At 35.1% G+C, this 18,498-nt stretch overlaps 1 protein-coding gene across 3 annotated transcripts in view; it reads right to left on the bottom strand.

Annotated features, from left to right (window-relative positions):
* PPA2 (inorganic pyrophosphatase 2) overlaps window positions 1-18,498 on the bottom strand; it is an 81,861-nt gene that overhangs the window by 52,224 nt on the left and 11,139 nt on the right. The window contains exons 2-5 of one of the 3 annotated variants that reach the window (XM_055342334.1): window positions 14,632-14,696; window positions 12,670-12,714; window positions 7,763-7,816; window positions 5,710-5,829 (exon numbers count right to left, since the gene is read on the bottom strand). In XM_055342334.1, the coding sequence (XP_055198309.1) occupies window positions 5,710-5,829; window positions 7,763-7,816; window positions 12,670-12,714; window positions 14,632-14,696 (284 nt within the window). The remainder of the gene's footprint in view (window positions 1-5,709; window positions 5,830-7,762; window positions 7,817-12,669; window positions 12,715-14,631; window positions 14,697-18,498) is intronic. The other 2 variants (XM_055342335.1, XM_055342336.1) reach the window with 2 other exon arrangements.

Raw genomic sequence — 18,498 nt, 5'->3', positions numbered from 1 at the left:
CTATATACTGCTGGTAGGAGTGTATATCAATACAATTTCTTTTGTAAGCAATTTGGGAATTCCTAGTAAAAAAAAGTGTGTAACTCACAATTAAGCAATCTGACTTATAAGCATACACTTACCAATAAATACCTCTATATATTACATATATAGAAAAATTTTAGCATGGACCCAGGAAAAGCATTTAAAAAAGAAACTATCAACAGAAATATAAATAATGTTAATCTCATACAAAGAATGGTTATAAAGCTATGAAAATAAATAAATTTGAATATACAGATTATTAATCTAGCCATACAGATAAGAAAACAAATCTTTCTCATCCTTGTGCAGACATTTGAGATGATTACCTTACAATCTACAAATATTAAGCAATACATTTGCAATCCTAATACTCTGGTCCTTAAGTCAAAAAAATCATTGAACTATACAGAGCTGTATATACAGGGCTTCTCAAGAACTACTTCTTGATTAATCAGGATTCCTATAACCCAGTCAAGGGAAGTAGGATCCACCTAGCCACTACCTGTACTTTAAGAGATTCAATGTGGAGCAAAAGCCACTACCAGTTGTTTCACTATTAGCAACAAGTATCAACGGCAACAGTAGCATCATCAAGAAAATACTGAGAACTCACTACGAAGTTAACCATTTTGCCTTATCTCATTCAATATTGACAATAACCTTGTGGGGTAGATGGTATGATGATATAGATGTACAAATAGGCTTAGAGAGATTTAGTCACTGGTCCCAGGTTATAAAGCTAATAAGTGGTACTAAATGATACTTGGGGTCAATGAACCAAATTTATAACGAAATTCAAAATAAAAACAGAACCATATTACATTATGACTGAAGAAATTTTGGTGGGGGGCTGGCATACAGGGTTGGCAAAATAGGTAAAGCGGAGTGGGAGAGGTACAGGCTTCTAGCTACGGAATGAGTAAGTCACAGTGATGAGAGTACAGCATAAGGAATAGAGTCAATGGTACTGTAATAGTGTTGTATGGTCACAGATGGTAGCTACTCTTGTGTTGAGCATAGCATAACCTACAGAGTTGTCCAATCACTGTGTTGTACAGCTGAAAGTAATGTAACATTTTGTCAACCATACTTTGATTTTAAAAAAAATGTTCAATTGCCAAGAAAATAAAAAACACTAAGAAAATCTTAAATTTCATGATTCCTTTAACATTATTTATTCCATTAACATTAATGGGTCTTTTAACTATTCATTCAGAAGATGTAACACTGAGTAATCCATTATACACAGAAATAGAACTGTGAGAAAACAAAATTTTTGCTCAGGCCAAACACAAATTTTGGGGAAGGCATTACTGATAGTGAGGGAGAAGTTATTAAGGTTCAACAGTATAGACAGCTAAAGATCTGAAATAATGACAGCACACTGACAAATCACTAAGGAAGAGAGACTGCTACTTAAGCAAACTGCTGTTTAATGTTCTTCCAAGTGCAGTTGGCCTGGTAACAATTTTGAACAAATTTCCTTCTGTTAAAAGACAAATCATAAGAAAACAGAAAAATCCAGTATCTATATGTACCTATGAAACAAATATAATACACACAATAAATTCATCATTCTTTCATCAAGTATTGATTAATCACCTACGCCGTGCCAGGTACTAAGCTAGGCAGTTAGTTGGAAGACGCCAATGAACAATACAAACAGAATACCTGTCCTCCTGGAGTCTGTATTCTAGCTGGAAGAAATCAACAATAAACATAATAAATAACTAAATTATGGAACATGTTAGAAGTTGGTAGGTTCTCTATCATTTACATTGATGTGGATGGACCTGGAGAGTATTACGCTGACTGAAATAAGTCAATCTGAGAAAGACAATTATGATATGGTTTCACTCAATGTGGTGTGGAATGTGAAGTAACAAACACTGAAAGGGACCATAAAGGAAGAGAGTAAACTGAGTGGGGAAAAATTGGAGAGAAAGACCATGAGAGACTCACAGCTCTGGGAAGCAAAGGGTTGAAGAGGGGTAGGTTAATGGGGGTATGGGGTAACTAGGTAATGGGCATTGAGGAGGGCACATGGAGCACTGGGTGCTATACTGTATGCTGGCAAACTGAATTTAAAAAAAAAAAAGTTGGTAGGTTCTATAGAAAGTGGCAAAAAAAAGTAGGGAAGCAAAATATGAATTCAGGAAGCAGGGTTAAAATTCCAAAGGATTTTCAGGGCAGGCATCACAAGGAAAGTGATTTATGAGCAAGCATGTAAGAAAGTAAAGCCATGTTCCCAGCAGAAAGTGTTCTAAGCTGGAGGACACAATAAATATTGTGAAGGCCTGCAGCCTAAGTGTGCCTGGAGAACAAGAGGAATTGTGAGAAGGCCAAGGTGGGAGTGAGGGAGCAAAAGAAGGATGAGAAGCTGGAGAGGAAATAAAAAATATAAACAGGACCAGGAGCTGGCTATCATTTTAATAGATTCATTCTGTCTTGATACTAACAATGAAGTGAAAAGATATTAGGTACAATTATTCTTTCCCATAAACAAATGGCCTAATTTAAACTTTTCATAAACATTAATTAGTTTAGTTATTGTTTGGTAAATAACTTCTATGCAATCTACAGTGTATTCTTTTGCTGAAGACTAACACACACATACTCATATCATACATGCACTTATGGGTGTGGGTTTAAAAGGATGGTAAGGATTCTGGTTAAAAACGGCAGAGAAAATACAGGTCTATTTTCTCTTCCTCACTTCCATTCTAGCCACATTGGCCTGCCTTTCTTTCTTTCTTTCTTTCTTTCTTTCTTTCTTTCTTTCTTTCTTTCTTTCTTTCTCTTTCTCTCTCTCTTTCTTTCTTTTTTTATGATAGTCACAGAGAGAGAGAGAGAGAGAGGCAGAGACATAGGCAGAGGGAGAAGCAGGCTCCATGCACCGGGAGCCCGATGTGGGATTCGATCCTGGGTCTCCAGGATCGCGCCCCGGGCCAAATGCAGGCGCCAAACCGCTGCGCCACCCAGGGATCCCCTGGCCTTCTTTCTGATACTCAAACACACCAGGCCTACTTCCACCCTGGGACCTTTACACGTGTTTCTTGTTGGATTCCCTTAGATATGCATACTACTTGTCCCTCACTTCCTTGAGGTCTTCGCTCAAATAACACCTCCTCACTGAGGCCTTCTCCTTATCAAAATTACAACATTCCCAACATATCCTAGTCCCATTCCCTACCACTATCTGACACATTACACATTTTTTTTTACTTTTTTGTCACTCTATCTAGAATAAAAGACCCAGAAGGATTTTTGTCATTCTTATCACTACTTTACCTACAGTACTTACAACACTGCCTGGCAAACATCAGGCACTAATATAATATGTACTGAATGAGGACCTCCATGAAGGTTCGGTATAAAACCAAGGGAAATTAGAAACACTAAAGAAGTCACTGTGGTAGAATGGAAGCAAGGAAAGACAAATGCTGTAAAAGTTTACAGAGGCCAGATTAAGCAGGGTTGAGGAGTCATGTTAAGAATATTATATTTTACCCTTTTGGCAATAGGAAACCACTATTTGGTACTCATATGACCAAAACTATAGCAGATTTAAGTTTTTCAAATGCTATTTTTGAATGCTGGATGGAGTAGTAAACTTCAGTAGGCAAGAGTTCTGGATGCTTTAAGAGACTGCTACAGTCTAATTCTGTTGTAATTAATGTAGTACTGTACCTAACAGACTAATAGTAGTTGGAACATCTTGAAATTCTAACACATCCAGAGGAGCACAAAAATTCTCAGGACTTTAGATAGAAAAACTACAAAAGCTCAGAATTAGTACATGGATTAACAGCACTTATGCTCCATGGTAACCAGTGGTTTGGTTGATTATCCCCTCTAAATTCCTTTAGAGGAAAGACCATATAATAAAAGTACCAGTAGCGGGATGCCTGGGTGGTTCAGCGCTTAAGAGTCTGCCTTTGGCTAGGGCATGATCCCAGTTTTCGGATCGAGTCCCATGTCAGGATCCCTGTGAGGAGCCTGCTTCTCTCTCTGCCTATGTCTCTGCCGCTCTCTGTGTCTCTCATATATAAATACATAAAATCATTTAAAAAAAAAAACAAAAACAAAAAAAACAGTGCCAGTAGCTATAATAATGTGATCACTCTCCTCCCGGCACTCTTCTAAGATTAATGTGCAATAACTCATTTAACCTCAACATGACCATATGCACTAGGTACTTCATCATCTCTATTTAACAGATGGAGAAAGTGAGGCACAGAAGGACAAAGTAACGTACCCAAGGTCACATTACTAGTAAATGCTATCTGCTCCAAAACCCACATTCTCAGTCACTTACTATGCTTCTTTGATCTTATATTTGTATATTGTTTTTCTTTGTGTACCCAACATCCATACACTGCCAAGCACATAAATCCTTAATAAATGTTTCACAAAAAAAAATACATGAACTTGAGTTTATCCCTTGCCTATTCTACTTTATATGTCTCTGTTTTTGTCTTTCTCTAATTCAACTGCTTCTTTGGCCTTCCCATCATCCATATATCCTCTCCTACAAACAGTATCCCCTAAGCTTAACAATTTTTTTTTTTTTTTACCTTTTTACTGATAGGTCGAACAGAATGTCTACTTAAGCACCTGGGGAGTCAGAACACCTGCATTCATTATTTCAATAGACATTCTCATTCTTAGTACATCATTTTAGAAGTGCTTGTTTTAACCAAGAATCTATCCATGTGGATGGTCTAACTGAATCAAAGGCAGGCTGATCCATTAGAAAACAATTTTCTTTCTTCTTTTCCTATAAATATTTATTCTACATGGGTAGCTGTTTTCTTGAGTGGGATAAAGCAAGACTCCTTTTTCTCAGATATTTCCCCAAAAGCATTTTAAAATCTCACACAAAATATTAAAATTAATAAATAAAATATAAAGTTTAAATATCCAGATACATGGTCTGATATAGATGGGTTTCATAATCATAAAAATAGATGCTTTTCTACATCCCCTAAACCTAGACTTTTCATTCTGACTTTTTACTCTGAGTTTAGATCACTAAATAATATGGAAGGAGATACTATCTCCTAGGAGTGAGGAAACTTGAGAAGAAAACAAAAAGGGATAAGATAGGATACTATCATATATGAATATATATAAAAGTATAACCTGTCACATTCAAAGACATGACTAAAGATAAAGCAGGTAAAACATTTTTCACTGACTCTTAACAGCCAAGCCCTCCCACCCCCACCCCGAAAAAAAGTGTTTAGAGATGCTTGGGTGGCTCAGTGGTTGAGCATCTGCATTTGAGTATCTGAGCATTTGGCTGAGGGCATGATCATGGGGTTCTAGGATCAAGTCCTGCATCGGGCTCCCTGTGAGGAGCCTGCTTCTCCCTCTGCCTATGTCTCTGCCTCTCCCTGTGTCTCTCATGAATAAATAAAATAAAATCTTAAAAAAAAAAGTGTTTAAATGCCAAATATAAGTGTTCTATATGCCTAACTCCAAGAACTTGAGTATAGACATATATATAGTTTGAAAAAATTTATTGATACAATAAAACTCCACATTAAAAATTTTTTAATTTACAAATCTCTCAAACTGACATGCCCTCAGAACCAATTTAAATTCAAGTAGTTCACAGGATTTGCAAGGCAATTTTTTTCAGAAGACAGAGAAGTTTTACCATTACAACAAAAATGTTACCTGTGGGAGGGCACCATAATTCCAAATATAACCCTTGTAAGGGAAGATATTTGCCACGTAGCGTAGCTTGCCATCCTTCATATCTTGTTTAATGGGATTCAAAGGCTCCTTTGTGGCAATCTAAGCAGATCATGGAAAAAAAGAGGGAGCGGAGGATGAGACATGATTAATCCTATATTCAAAATGTAGGTTTTAAATCTGCTACTACAGGCTAAATATTTATATTCCAACTTACTGATCAAAGATACTTTCAAATAAACTAAGCCAACTCTTATTTCTACTTTAGAGTATTGTGTAAGGAAAAAGTGTCCAAAAAAGGAAACACCAGATTATATATTTTGGTACTCTATATTATATACGCACTTATTTTCAATGCAAATAACAGAATGAAATGGCAAAAGGATAAAGATTAACCTACTTGCTATTTGTTACTAATCTGGGGTGTGTTATCAATCTTAAGATAGTAAGGATGACTTAAAGATTTTCATCAAGTAATTTTATTTCAATTACCTTTCTATAAAATATACTCAAATTGCTTTGCAAAAAAAAAAAACTAGGCTATAAATAACTTAAGCCATTTTGTAATGAATACAAATGGCTTAAAACAGGTAGAATCTCACCAATTCTTGATTCTATACCTAATTGAGATAGAAAGTAGCCAGAATGCTAAAATGTTCTGAAGGAAGACAAAAAAAAAAAAAAAGTATTATTTTTACTCTTCCCTAGTAAAATATTAACCAAAAAAGTTCTTCTAGAACCTGGTAAAAACACTGGCAATTCTCTAAATATAAATTCTGAAAAATATACAGCTATCTAGCAATCCTTTTTTAAAAAATATTTTTTAATCTATTTATTCATGAGACACAGACATACACACACACACACACACACACACAGAGAGGTAGAGTCATAGGCAGAGGGAGAAGCAGGCTCCCTGAGAAGAGCCCAATTAGGACTCTATCCCGGACCCCAGGTTCACAACCGGAGCCAAAGGCAGAACGCTCAGTGATTGAGCGTCTGCCCAGGTGTCCCTCTATCTAGCAATCCTTAATTAAAATACTTGAGGGGCACCTAGGTGGCTCAGTCAGTTTTGCCCAACTCTTGATTTCGACTCAAGTCATGATCTCAGTATCCTAAGACTGAGTCTGCACTGGACTTCAAACTCAGCACAGAGTCTGCTTGAGATTCTCTCCTCTCCTTCTGGCCCTCATCCTGCTTGTGCATGCTGAAAGAAAAGAAAGAAAAGGAAAAAAAAAAAGAAAAGAAAGAGAAGAGAAGAGAAGAGAAGAGAAGAGAAGAGAAGAGAAGAGAAGAGAAGAGAAAGAAGAGAAGAAAGAAAATCTTTTTTCAAAAATAAAAAACTTCAAGTAATACTTGCCATCTCATCCAAAGCTATATAAAAAGGACTTAAATAACTAAAGAAATTAAATGCCATAAATTAAATTTCACTCAACTATAAGGAATCTTACCTAACTGAAGATATAACAATAAAATTCTGAAGGACAAAAGGGAAAAGTTCTTGATAGGTTCATGTTTCAAGGAAGATACAAAAGGGAAAAAAAAAAAAAGGTAACCACGGGAACAGCAGATGCTCTTAGATAGCACTTATCAAGAGCTGGCCAGGAAAATGCTTTCATTCCTGGTAGAGTAAAATCTGAAGGACAATTTAGTCTTTAGAAACTAACTTGACATCAATCCCAAATGAATACATTTCAATTATATTTGTGAACAAAATATATCTCACAATCTGTTTTAAAAACCTTGAATTTTTTTATTATTTTCAAAGAAGAGTTAAATAAAATTAAATAAATATGATATATGTATAACTAGAGAGGCCAAAATGGAAAACATACTCTTTAAACTATAAATTCAGCTTTGACTAACATCTTGCTATTTGAAATTAGATTCAAAATCCACAAAAATGCTTTTGTTTTTATCATAAAGAAGATTGTTAACCATCCTAAATTCAAAATATTATGTTAAGCAACTTAAAACAAAGTTTTTATATCATTAATTATAATTTCCACTTGATCATAAAAGAATATATCCATACCTCCATTTTAGCATTTGTCCACCGAGGTACTTCTACAACCATATTAAACAAATTCTGCAGTTAAAAAAAATAAAGGGAGAGATCATCTTTAAAATTTTACCTATCTTTTATTTTATCACTTCTCTCTTACGCAAGAATGCTGTAGTTTCCTTCCCTACAAAAATGTGTGGAGACAGCATCATACATCTACATATGCCTTAAATTTCTTCTGAAAAATTAGACAACTTTTCTAAAACACAGTAGAATTTAAGCCATCAGGTCACGTGAATACTACTGAAGTGTTAGAAGTTGCTTTATTTTTGGAAATACGTTTGCAATATAGTGACAGAACTAGAATGGAGTCAAGAAACTTGTTTCAATTTTTATTTTCCAACTAAAACAGAAGTGAGAGACAGTATCCATTATGTAAGCTAAATGTCTCATTTTTCCAATCTGTAAAGTAAATGGAATAATCTCTGTCCTACTCACCATATAAGGTTTTAATAAAACCAATTATATAATTTAAATGAAAATACACAAAAATTATTATGAAGTAAAATATTTTGAAAATCATAAAACAATATTTAAAGCAAGTTATTATGATCATAATATAAAATTAAGGATATCAGCATAGGTAGATATCAAGTTTACAAAGAGTCAGACAGAGGCCTTTCTACATTTAGCTTGCTTATATAGTGATCTCTGATTTCCTAAAGTTACAAAAGGGCCACTGCTTCTTTTTATCATTTTTGAAATTTGCAGAGTGTTTAAAGCAAAAGAGACTAGTTCAATGGTGAGTAAAAATCCTTTCCTGGAGTACTTAGGAATGTAAGTCTATAATTTCCTATAGTTTGGGCCTGACAAAGAGAAAGTCTCAAGGTTAAAGCTGACCTGCATGCTATTTTGATGTGAGTAACTAACAACTTACCATAGCAAAGCAATGGCTTAATACAGTGCTACACCAAGTGTGGCCAAGAACCAAAGCTAATATGCAAGTTGATTGTTACTGATTCGTTTAGAAACATTTATAGCAATTTGATGGAGTAATTTTTAAGTCTGTTGAACTCTGAATTACAATTGTCTAATAATTCATTTTTACTGTATTTTTAAAGTATATCAGTTCACAACAGATAAAAAATAAACCAAAAAAAACCACAAAACAATCCTTTAGCACAGATCATTTGAAAAAGCAGTGATTGAATACTTATTCTCAATTGTGCCATACATCAAAATCACCAGGATAGCTTTGATCAACTAAAAAAAAAAAAAAAAAAAAAGGTTTCCTAGGGCCCACCTCCCACATATTTTAATTCAATAGTTTTGGGATAGAGCCAGGGCACTGCTTATTTTTAAAAGCTCTGCAAGCAATTTTAATACACAACCAGAGTTGCAAACCTTTGGTTTTACAGCATTGCTAAACGATATCTGGGGGCTTTCTTAGTGAAACATGTACGCTATTAATTCAAAGAATGCCACTTACAAAATTAAATATAAATTGAGCCACAAACGTAATGATGATTGTTAAGTTTTTCTGGTTAAGACTAAAGTTTGCCAATGACAGAAATGCAAATCCATAATGAGATAAAGAACAAAGCCAAGAATAAATTCTCAACAATTGCTCCATAGAAGTATGTCTCATACCTATCTTAGCAACCTTATACACAGTCTTGCTGTTGTTTCATTTTCTATGCTCTTTTATGAGATACCCCAGCACCTGTTTAAATATTTCTCAAGTAGCTGTTAAAAAGAAAAACCTAAGTAAATGGCAGATGTTCACATAATTTATTCATCCCTGAAAGCCTGGCTATAAGAGAACAAATGCATACAGATGAATACTCAGAGGTGACAGAGAAGACCAGGCTAGGGACAATTGTTTTACCCAATGACACCTACCAAAACCACTCATAGCGACTTGAATTAGGCCAAAAGAACAAAAGATAAGGTTTGAATTTTAAGCCTGCAAACCATCTCTCCTTTATCATTTTTTCCTGATCTCTGAAGGGCGAATTTCAGCCTGCTTTTTTTCCTCTCCAGCTAAAATGTATATTACGCGTAATTTTTTAAAGCCAATGTTAGTCTGGTTATCCTGACATTATTGTTAATTATAAACCAGTAATGGTCTGCTGAAATATACTGGAAAATTAGAAAGATACACGGAGACACATTTCAAGTAGAAAGCTACATATGAGCAAGAATCATTTACTTCCTCCAAATGTTTTCTTTCCCTTCATTTCCTTCTATTTTTTTTTTTTTTTGCAAAAACCAAAAAGAAAAACTCATAAGATGAAAAAAGTCAGTAACTTTTATATACTTTGGGAAAAAATGGGAGGAAATCACCCCTTTCCTCAAACTCTTAAAAGATCAAATAAACCTTGGATTTGATACTAAAAGCAAATGCAACAAAAGCAAAAATAAACAAGTGAGACCAACAAACTAAAAACCTTCTGCACAACAAAGGAAACCATTAACAATATAAAAAGGTAACCTATAAAGGGAAAAATAGTTGTAAATCACGTATCTCATAAGTATTAATATCCAAAACATAAAGAATTCATGCAACTCAAGAGAAAAGAAAAAACAATCTGATTAAAAATGGGCAGGGGATGCCTGGGTGGCTCAGTTAAGCAGTTAAACTACTGACTCAGTTTCCACTCAGGGCAAGATATCATGGGTCATGAGATTGAGCCAGGCCAGTGGGCTGGCTCTGCACTCAGCAGGAAGTCTGCTTGGAACTCTCTCCCTCCCCTCTCCCCCAATCCCATGCAGGTAAGCATGCATGCACTCTCCCCCAAATAAATAATCTTAAAAAAAAAATGGGCAGAGGAATTGCATACGTGGTTTTCCAAGAGACACGGTCAAAAGGTACATGAGAAGGTGCTCAATATCACAATTATCAGAGAAATGCAAATCAGAACCACAATGAGATATCACCTCACACCTGTTGGAATGGCTGTCATTATCAAAGGACAAGAAATAAGAAGTGTTGGTGAGAATGTGAAAAAAGAGGAATGCCTGTGCATTGGTGGGAATGTAAATTGCTGCAGTCACTATACAAAACAGTATGGCAATTTTTCAAAAAAATAAAAACAGAGCTATCATATGATCCAGCAATCCCACTTCTGGATATTTATCAAAAAAAAAAAAAAAAAAGAAAAAAAGAAAAGAAAACAGGATAGTCAAGAGATATCTGCATTCCCACATTCACTGGAGGATTATTAAGAATAGCCAAGATGTGGAAACAATCTTAAGTGTCCATTAATGGGTGAAAAGATAAAGAAGATATGCTTAATATAAAATGGATTATTATTCAGCCATGAGAAAGAAGGAAACTTGCCACTTGTAACAACATGGCTGGACTGTTAGGGCATTATGCTCACTGAAATAAGCCAGAGAAAGACAAATACTGCATGGTACCACTTATAAGTGGAATTCTTTTTTTAAAGGAGGAGGAGGAGGAGGAGGAGGAGGAGAAAGAAGAAGAAAGAAGAAAGAAAAGGCCAAAACTCATAAAAACTGAGAGTAGAAAAGCTGCTGCCAAGGGCTTGGGGTTGGAAAAAATGGGAGAAAATTATAAATAAACACACTAACTACAGACTAAGATCAGGCAGTCTCTGACATATGAATCATGTTCGAAGAATTAAATTTTAGGTTGGCTGTATATAAAATCAGAATCCCACTGAAAAAAAACTATTTGCAGGTTAATACACAAAGTCTCCAGGAACCTATAAAGCCTCGAACCCTTCAATATCTATTCTCTCCCATCTAGGGCAGCGGTTGTCACACTTCAGTGTATATAGAATGCCCTGAAACACTTGTTCAATATGTGGACTAAAGAGTCCCCATCAGAGATTCTGGTTTAGTAGATATGGAACAAGCCCTGGAATCTGAAATTTTAACAAGTGCTCTATGTTATTCCAACATAGATGGTTTAACGACCATTTTAATGGACACCAGTTTAAAATACAAGATGGATGGCAGGCAAAGGTGGTAGGGATTAAATAGCAGCTATTTTTGGAAGTAGATTCAAAGGCTGGGGTCATAAGTTTCAGTTAGAGTAGAGAAAAAAATGGAAATAAGGTTGAGGGGAAAAGAAGGCTGAGGAAGGTGTCAGGAAAAACTGTCTGGCATCAGCAAGATAAAAAGGCATCAACAGCATGAGATGGGATGACAGACATCAATCAAATGTTCTGGTCCTAAGTCAAGAACTATTAAAGGTTTGACAGTCACATATTTAAAAGATATATATAGAACACATGTATTTTAACATATAGTTGGTGTAACTTTTTTTTCTGCTCTATTCCCAAAAGACTTGTTCCAGAATTCTAAAACAGCCTCTCAAACCACTTTTTCCCTTACAATAAAAAAATGATACAGTGACCAATTTTCATAAGTACCTTTATTTTAGACTATCTACCACGATAAATAACTTGCTACTAAAATCTGGGTTCATTTCCTGATTCTCTCTGGTTTTTCACTTATAAAATAAAATAGTAAAGAGGTTCCTAAAATAGATTCATAAACAGAAAGTAGAATAGCAGTTACCAGGAGCCAGACAGAGCACAGAATGCACAGAGTTAGTGTTTAATGGGTAGAGCTTCAGTTTGGGAAGATGAAGTTCTGGAGATGAAGGTGGTGATGGCTGCATATGTGAAAGTGCTTAATTACACTAAACTGCACACTTTAAAAATTGTGCAATAAATAAAATGGTAAATTTTATTTTATGTGTATTTTACCACAAGAAAAAAAGTGAAAAGATCAGATCAGCCTTAGCTGCCTTAAACAGATACCAGAAGAAAAGAAAACATCAGAACACACACAAAAATCTTGTAGGGAGGAAACTTTAGAAGCACTTTACAAATGCAAACTATCATCAAGGTCTTTAATGGACAATAGAAGTGACTCACAAAAATAAAAACCTTTAAATATACCTCATACTCATCACTTCGTGCTCTCTTTGTAGGAATGCCATTTTCCTATAAAAGAAAAAAATAGTATTTATAATTGTAATATTTCAGCAAAGAATACAGCTGTATTGCAAAGCAATGAAAGTAAGCCTACTACAGAAACATTCCATTACAGAGACTGTCCAGAAACTTGACTCAACAGAGAACCTACCAAATGCTCAGCTCCTTTTCTCTCAGCATTTGCATTCCCAGTACATGAGCATCAAAGTATTTCATAAGATAAATTAGCAGAAAAGTTAAATCTCTTTCAAGAATATTTTCCTAGTTTTTATCAAATAAGCAAAGGCTCTTTGGTCTTTAAGGAAAGACTGTCACTTTCCATTGATTACACTTAAAACAGTGATTTCATTATTGAAATGAAACTCTAGGGAGCGCGACTAACAAGCCATGAAAGTACTCAGCTGCACACCTCCTGCCTGTAAATTCCACCAAGGTGTGATTACTATGCCACCATCAAGCACTTACAAATTAAAACAGAATATGTGATGGATTGAAAAGAAAAATTATGCCACTCACAAATGCTCACACTTACATGTAACTCTCACACACCAAAAAAACCACTAACGAAGGAAACAAAACAGAAAAATGATTATTCCCAGTAGGCTGTGAAACATTATTTCTGTTCCTAAAATACCGCATCCCAAAGTACAACATGCAAGAGTTCTAACCATCATGGTTGAGGATGGAGGAAACCTAGTCACACAACCACCGTGCGTACCGATCTCCACATGTCCAGAATTCACTGGCATATCCTGTTCTATTTTGCCCTGCCCTATTCTCAACTCTGACTAACCCCAATTTCATATTCCCCAAAACCTACTCTCCTAAGGCAGAATATCATGCCCACTGGGATATTTCTAGTCCACTCTTTGTTTCAGCTCCCCATCTACCTACTAGAGGATTCCCAAAAATATTATTTTGTTAAGTAAACAGATTTTGTCATGGTACACCCCCACATGAAGCAGCTGACCAGTTCCTCCTTCTTTCATTACCCTATGCCAGTTTTATAGCACTTCACATTACTGATCCACTTGTTTTCTGGTTGTCTGTTTCCTCCAATCAAGTACAAACTAGATCTATGACTCTCTTATTCACCACTGCAACCCTAGTACCTGGAATGCTGTCTAGCTCCTAATGCTGCAATGACTGTTTACTGAAAGAATAAATGAATAAATTAATGCATGAGCTTTTGGCCAAAAGCAAGGAGAGGTGTTGGAAGATATGAGATATTTGGGTTGGACTGTTCTTTGGCCAAAATAAAACACACGGGGACAGACAGACACACACACACACACACACACACACACACACACGAGAGAGAGAGAGAGAAAAATGGAGTTCTTTCTGCCCTATCTTTGGCTTCCTTCTCTCTCCAGATTATATGACTTCCTGTCCTGTAGTTGACTACTACCTAGAAGTAATGAGCTGGAAGGATTACAGAAGAGCAATTAAGAATACCACCTTTGGAGTTAGAGCACCACCTAAATTCATATTCTACCTCCCACAACAGACAACAGATTTGTGACCATGGGCAAAGTACTGAACCTCATTAACAAAATAAGGGTTATAACTGTAGCCCTAGCCATACTCAGAAAATGCAAGTCAAGCTCTCAGTACACTGTTTGGATAAGCCCACCATGAGCATTTAATAAATCTTCACTATTATTCTATTGCCATCATATTGACAGTCCAGTCCTTTGAAGGGCTGGAAGGCAGCACAAATCCTACATCAGAGTTCCATATCTTCCTCCTGTAAGGATCCTATTCCCATACTAATTCTAATTCATGAAGGAGACTTATTATCCTATTATAACTGTTGTCCTTCTTGACTTCCAACCACATTCCTTCGTTTCAAGATGCTTCCAAAAAGCATTTTGTGATATTAGAATTATATATTTTCACCCCCAAAACAAGTTAAGACAGTACCTCTGTTGAGTCCACCTTCAGAGGAATATCATGAAAGGGGGAAATGTAGTGACCAGCTACATTCTCTGCAAAGGGAAAAAACAAAAATAAAAATACAGAATTAAAGCAATAGACTATTCCATTCTTCAGAACAATTATATCCTTATCCATTTTTAAACTTTCTAAAAAAGCTATTAAAGATTTTTCAAATTAATCTAAACTCCCAATTTAAAGTTTAATTCAACTTTTAAAATTTGCCCCAATAGGATGACCAAAAATAATACATACAAACATACAAATACATACAAACATACAAATACATACAAACATTTTGGTTTGCCAAAACAATTTACAGTTGACTCTTCAACAGTGTAAGTCTGAAATACATAAGTCCACTTATACAAACTTTTTTTTAAATACTACAAGTGTAAGTTTGAAATACATAAGTCCACTTACACACTTTTTTTTAGATACAATGTAGTACTGCAAATATATTTTCTCTCCCTTATGATTTTCTTAATATTTTCTTTTCTCTAGCTTACTTTATCTTTTTTTTAAGATTTTATTTATTTATTAGAGACAGAGAGAGAGAGAGACAGGCAGAGGGAGAAGCAGGCTCCATGCAGGGAGCCTGACATGGGACTCCATCCGGGTCTCCAGGATCATGCCCTGGGCTGAAGGTGGCGCTAAACCTCTGAGCCACGGGGGCTGCCCTCTCTAGCTTACTTTACTGTAAGAATACAGTATATGATACATATAGCATACAAAAATCTCTGTTAATTGACTGTTTATGTCACTAGTAAGGCTACTGGTCAACCTAAGTTATTAGCAGTGAAGTTTTTAAAGGTTTACACAGACCTTCAACTGTGTGGTAGGCAGTTGTCCCTAACTCTGTATTGTTCAAGGGTCAATTGTATTTAATCTCTGTAGCTTAAAACATCCAAAGCAGAAAATGTCTAAAACTAACACCCAAATATAAAAAATCTCACTTTTGAAAAGAAATTCATTAATAAGCGATTGGATTAAAACTGATCTCAATTTTTCTGAGGAGAAACCTAACAGGAGAATTCCCAGTTTCTGTCTACAATTCACATGAACAAAGATGTAAAGATCCTACCCAATTAAAAGAAAAGAAACAAATCACTTGTTCCCACTCAGTGATAAGAATGCTTATATTAAGGTAAGCTTAAAACAAAAATGAACTTTAATAATAGAAACTATCTTATCTTCATTGCATATTTTAAATACTTCTAATAGCATATATTATTTAAACAAAATAAAACAACTTAATATGCACTTTTATTGGAATGCATCTCTTTCCAAAAGCTGGACTTAATATAGCCATAAAATTTTTTCAGTTTATAGTTTCCTAAGTCAGGGTATGTTTTATTTCTGACCTGCTACCTCTTTGGTATAATTTTCAAATTCAGACTTTAAAAATATTTTAACAAAATAAACATGGACTGGCTGACAGCCCATTAGCAATGAGTACACTCAGCACCCAAATCCTGGTTTCCAAATACCATTCTCCAATAAAAAAGAACTAGGGACTTCTTAAAGAAGGCTGGGACAAAGAATACACAAGATAAACCTGATGGATCTTGTAGTACCAGCAAGCAAACAAGTGCTGAAAGAAACAAAAGGTTGGTGGTATGTCAAAAGGAAATGGAGCCAACGTATAAGAGATCCCAAAGGCCAAAGATGTAAAAACAGAGCAACAGATTAATATTTGATTATAAGCCAAAGTATAAAATAAATACACATAAGACCACTCTAACACAAATAAATGCATAAATAAATGAAATAAAATAATAAGACAAACCTTCCTTATAGAAAAATTCCGATGCGCACGCACACACACACACACACACACACACACACATACATTTGTCCACCCTCCAAAAAGTAGAGCTTACCCTGTTCTCTCTGCATATAGACTAGACTCAATGACTCACTTCCAAAGAACAGAACATGGAAAGGGGGAAACAGTAATATTACAATAGAGAACTTTGGCAAACAGCATCCTTAGCCAAATGATCAAGGTTACCATCACCAGTGAAAAATCACATTGATAGCATGTACCTCCTGATATACTGTGATGAGAAGGGTACTCCATTTCTGCTGTATTTCCCCCCAAAACCCATAACCCATCTCATCATAAGAAAGACAGCAGACACCTTAGGGACATTCTACACCATAGCAAATAGTTACTCTTCAAAAATCTCAAGCTCATAAAACAAACAAGGAAATACTGAGTAATTGTTAGACCGGAGGGGAGGAAGGAAATATGACTAAGTGTAATGTGGTACCTTGAACTGGATCCTGGAACAGAAAAATGACATCAGTGGGCAAACGAGTGATTTCCAACTAAAATCTGGAGTGAACAGTAGGTATCAATGTCGGTTTCTTTTAACAAATATACATTGGAAATGAGAAACGTTAATATCAGGGAAAGTTTTGGTAAGAGATAGATACACTGGAATTCTGTACTATCTTTGCAACTTCGCCAAATCAAAAAATTATTTCAAAATAAAGTTTAAACAAAAACAAGCCATGCTTCAACCCACTAAAATTAAAGCATATAACTTAATGGCTCTGGCTTCACCAAAACTGTATTTCTTCTTCTCATGCTCTGTAGGTTTTCCTTAGCACTTATTTTAGTAATACACCTTGAAAGAAGGTGTTTTTGTTGTTTGCTTTTATTTGTTCTGTTATACTCTGTACTGGGTCCCCGGCATCCAGAAAGTACCCAGCACTTAGTAGACATTCAATAAAAGTATTTCTACTACTGTTTCATTTTTCCCTCCAAACAGTTCATGAAACTTTTCTTTTCCACTCTAGCAACAAGGTAACTTCTGAAGGACCCATTCACAAGGTAGGATAAAAATGAGAAGGAGCACACAAGTGGCAAAGTATATATAACCTTGCTATGATCTACAAAGTTCTTTTTCATTAGTTAAAAAAAAAAAAAGATGCACCTTTAAAAATAACCTTTTGCATATCAGATCAAACTTCAAATTCTCTGCCTGAATTTGAAATCATCTATGAGCACAAGAAACAGAATGATCAGTGTGTTTCATGATTATTTACTTTTCTATAAGTAACACAGTACTTAAATGGGTAACATTTATTTTCTATTAAAATATGGCAGTGGGAATTGAAAATGATACAGTCACTTTGGAATATACTTTGGCAGTTTCTGATAAAGTTAAACATTTGATCCAGAAATCCTACTGCTAAGTATTTGACCAAGAGAAATGAACTAATGTTCCAGGAAAACCTCTAAGTGAATATTTATAGGTGGCTTTATTTAAAATCACCAAAAACTGGAAGCAAACTAAATGTACAAACAGTTAATGGATAAGTGAACTCTGCTACAACCATAGAATGGTGTGTTGCACAACGAATGATATATTAGTGCCCAATAAAAAAGAATGAACTATCAATATACACAACAAAATGGATAAATCTAAAATGCATTATGCCATGTGGAAAAAGCTAGACTTAATTCCATTTGGATGACCTGTTAGAAAAGGCATAAGTATAGGCATAAAGAGCAGGTCTGTGATTGCCAGGGGTTGAGGGTAGAGGTTAAAGGTGACTAAAGAGAGACCACATGGAAACGGTTTTGGAGTGATGAATTGTTCTGTACCTTGATTGTGATGGTGTTTAAACAATCTATATTCTATCAAAACTCAGAACTGTTTACAAAAAAAGACTGAATTTTATTGTATATTATATTAAAAATAAATATGAAGCAAAAATAAAGAGGTTAATATATGTATAAAAGTATAAATGTAATAAGCTCTTGTTCCAATGAACAATTACCAATCTGTGATTCTTTTCTCAGCTTTACGTCACAAAGGTAGGGTAGTTTTGAGGAAAATA

This window comes from Nyctereutes procyonoides, unplaced genomic scaffold (assembly GCF_905146905.1).
Source record: "Nyctereutes procyonoides isolate TBG_1078 unplaced genomic scaffold, NYPRO_anot_genome, whole genome shotgun sequence".
NCBI classification, from domain to species: Eukaryota; Metazoa; Chordata; class Mammalia; order Carnivora; family Canidae; genus Nyctereutes; species Nyctereutes procyonoides.
The sequence above is the reverse complement of the archived record's forward strand: the minus strand, read 5'-3'. Positions and strand labels throughout refer to the sequence as shown.